This window comes from Eimeria maxima, genomic scaffold (genome assembly GCF_000499605.1).
Source record: "Eimeria maxima Weybridge genomic scaffold, Emw_scaff319, whole genome shotgun sequence".
NCBI lineage: Eukaryota > Apicomplexa > Conoidasida > Eucoccidiorida > Eimeriidae > Eimeria > Eimeria maxima.
Genome location: NW_013566039.1, coordinates 30,001 through 30,961, shown reverse-complemented (window position 1 = coordinate 30,961; position 961 = coordinate 30,001). Strand labels below are relative to the sequence as shown.

Sequence of the window (961 nt, the reverse complement as noted above, 5' to 3'; positions counted from 1 at the left end):
GCTGCTGCTGCTGCTGCTGCTGCAGCATACACTCCGACTATATGGCAGCACACGACTGCAAAAACATCTTCTATGGGCAATTGTTGAAGGAATTGTATCCGTAAGGGTTTAGGGTTTAGGGTTTAGGGTTTAGGGTTTAGGCTTGCTATTGCTATTTTGTGCCTCCATGCATGCATGCATGCATGCATGCATACATACATACATACACGCACCTATGCATGTATGCATGCATGCATGCGTTTTGTGCGTACAGTCCTACAGCCCCAAGTGCAGCAAGAGGCTGCAGCTAGTGCAGCAGCTGCTGCGGCAGCTGCAGCAGCCAACACCACCACAGGAGATAAACCCTCAGACTATGCAAAACCCTAAAGTTTATATACAACTTAAGGATAGTAGTGCAGGTAACCCTAAACCCTAAACCCTAATATAAACCCTAAACCCTAATATAAACCCTAAACCCTAATCTAAACCCTAAACCCTCCTGTAAACCCTAATTCTGTAGACCCTTGAATACCTGCCTAACGCGCCTGCAAACCCTAAACCCTAAACCCTTAAGCAAGCCCAATAAACACCTCGCACTGTCTAAACCCTAGAATCTATACTCTTAATCATAAACCCTAAACCCTAATTCTCCTTGATGAGGGTTTTGCTGCAGTGCTGACGGTACACATCTCTGTCCTCCGCCTATGCCATCGATTTGATGAAGCTCTAGGTAAGCCTCCCTCCTTCCTCTAGGGTTTAGGGTTTAGGGTTTAGGGATTCGGGTCTAGGGTTTACGGTTTACTGTATGTATTTTAGTGTTTACGGTGTAGGGTTTACGCCATACGGTTTAGGGTTTAGGGTTTATGGCATATACGGTTTAGGGTTTAGGTTTTAGGGTTTAGGGTTTAGGGTTTAGGGTTTAGGGTTTATGGTGTTGAGCTCAGCTCTGTTAGATAAATACGAACAATGTTGTCTACAACCA

At 45.1% G+C, this 961-nt stretch overlaps 1 protein-coding gene across 1 annotated transcript in view; it reads left to right on the top strand.

Moving 5' to 3' along the window:
• Positions 1 to 352: 352 nt before the first annotated feature.
• The window catches only part of EMWEY_00028190 (hypothetical protein, conserved), a gene marked incomplete at both ends in the record, with an annotated part of 3,637 nt that continues 3,028 nt past the window's right edge, over positions 353 to 961 (top strand). The window contains 2 exons of the mRNA XM_013481357.1: positions 353 to 398; positions 924 to 961. The exon at positions 924 to 961 is cut by the window's right edge and continues 39 nt beyond it. Coding sequence (XP_013336811.1) covers positions 353 to 398; positions 924 to 961 — 84 coding nt within the window. The remainder of the gene's footprint in view (positions 399 to 923) is intronic.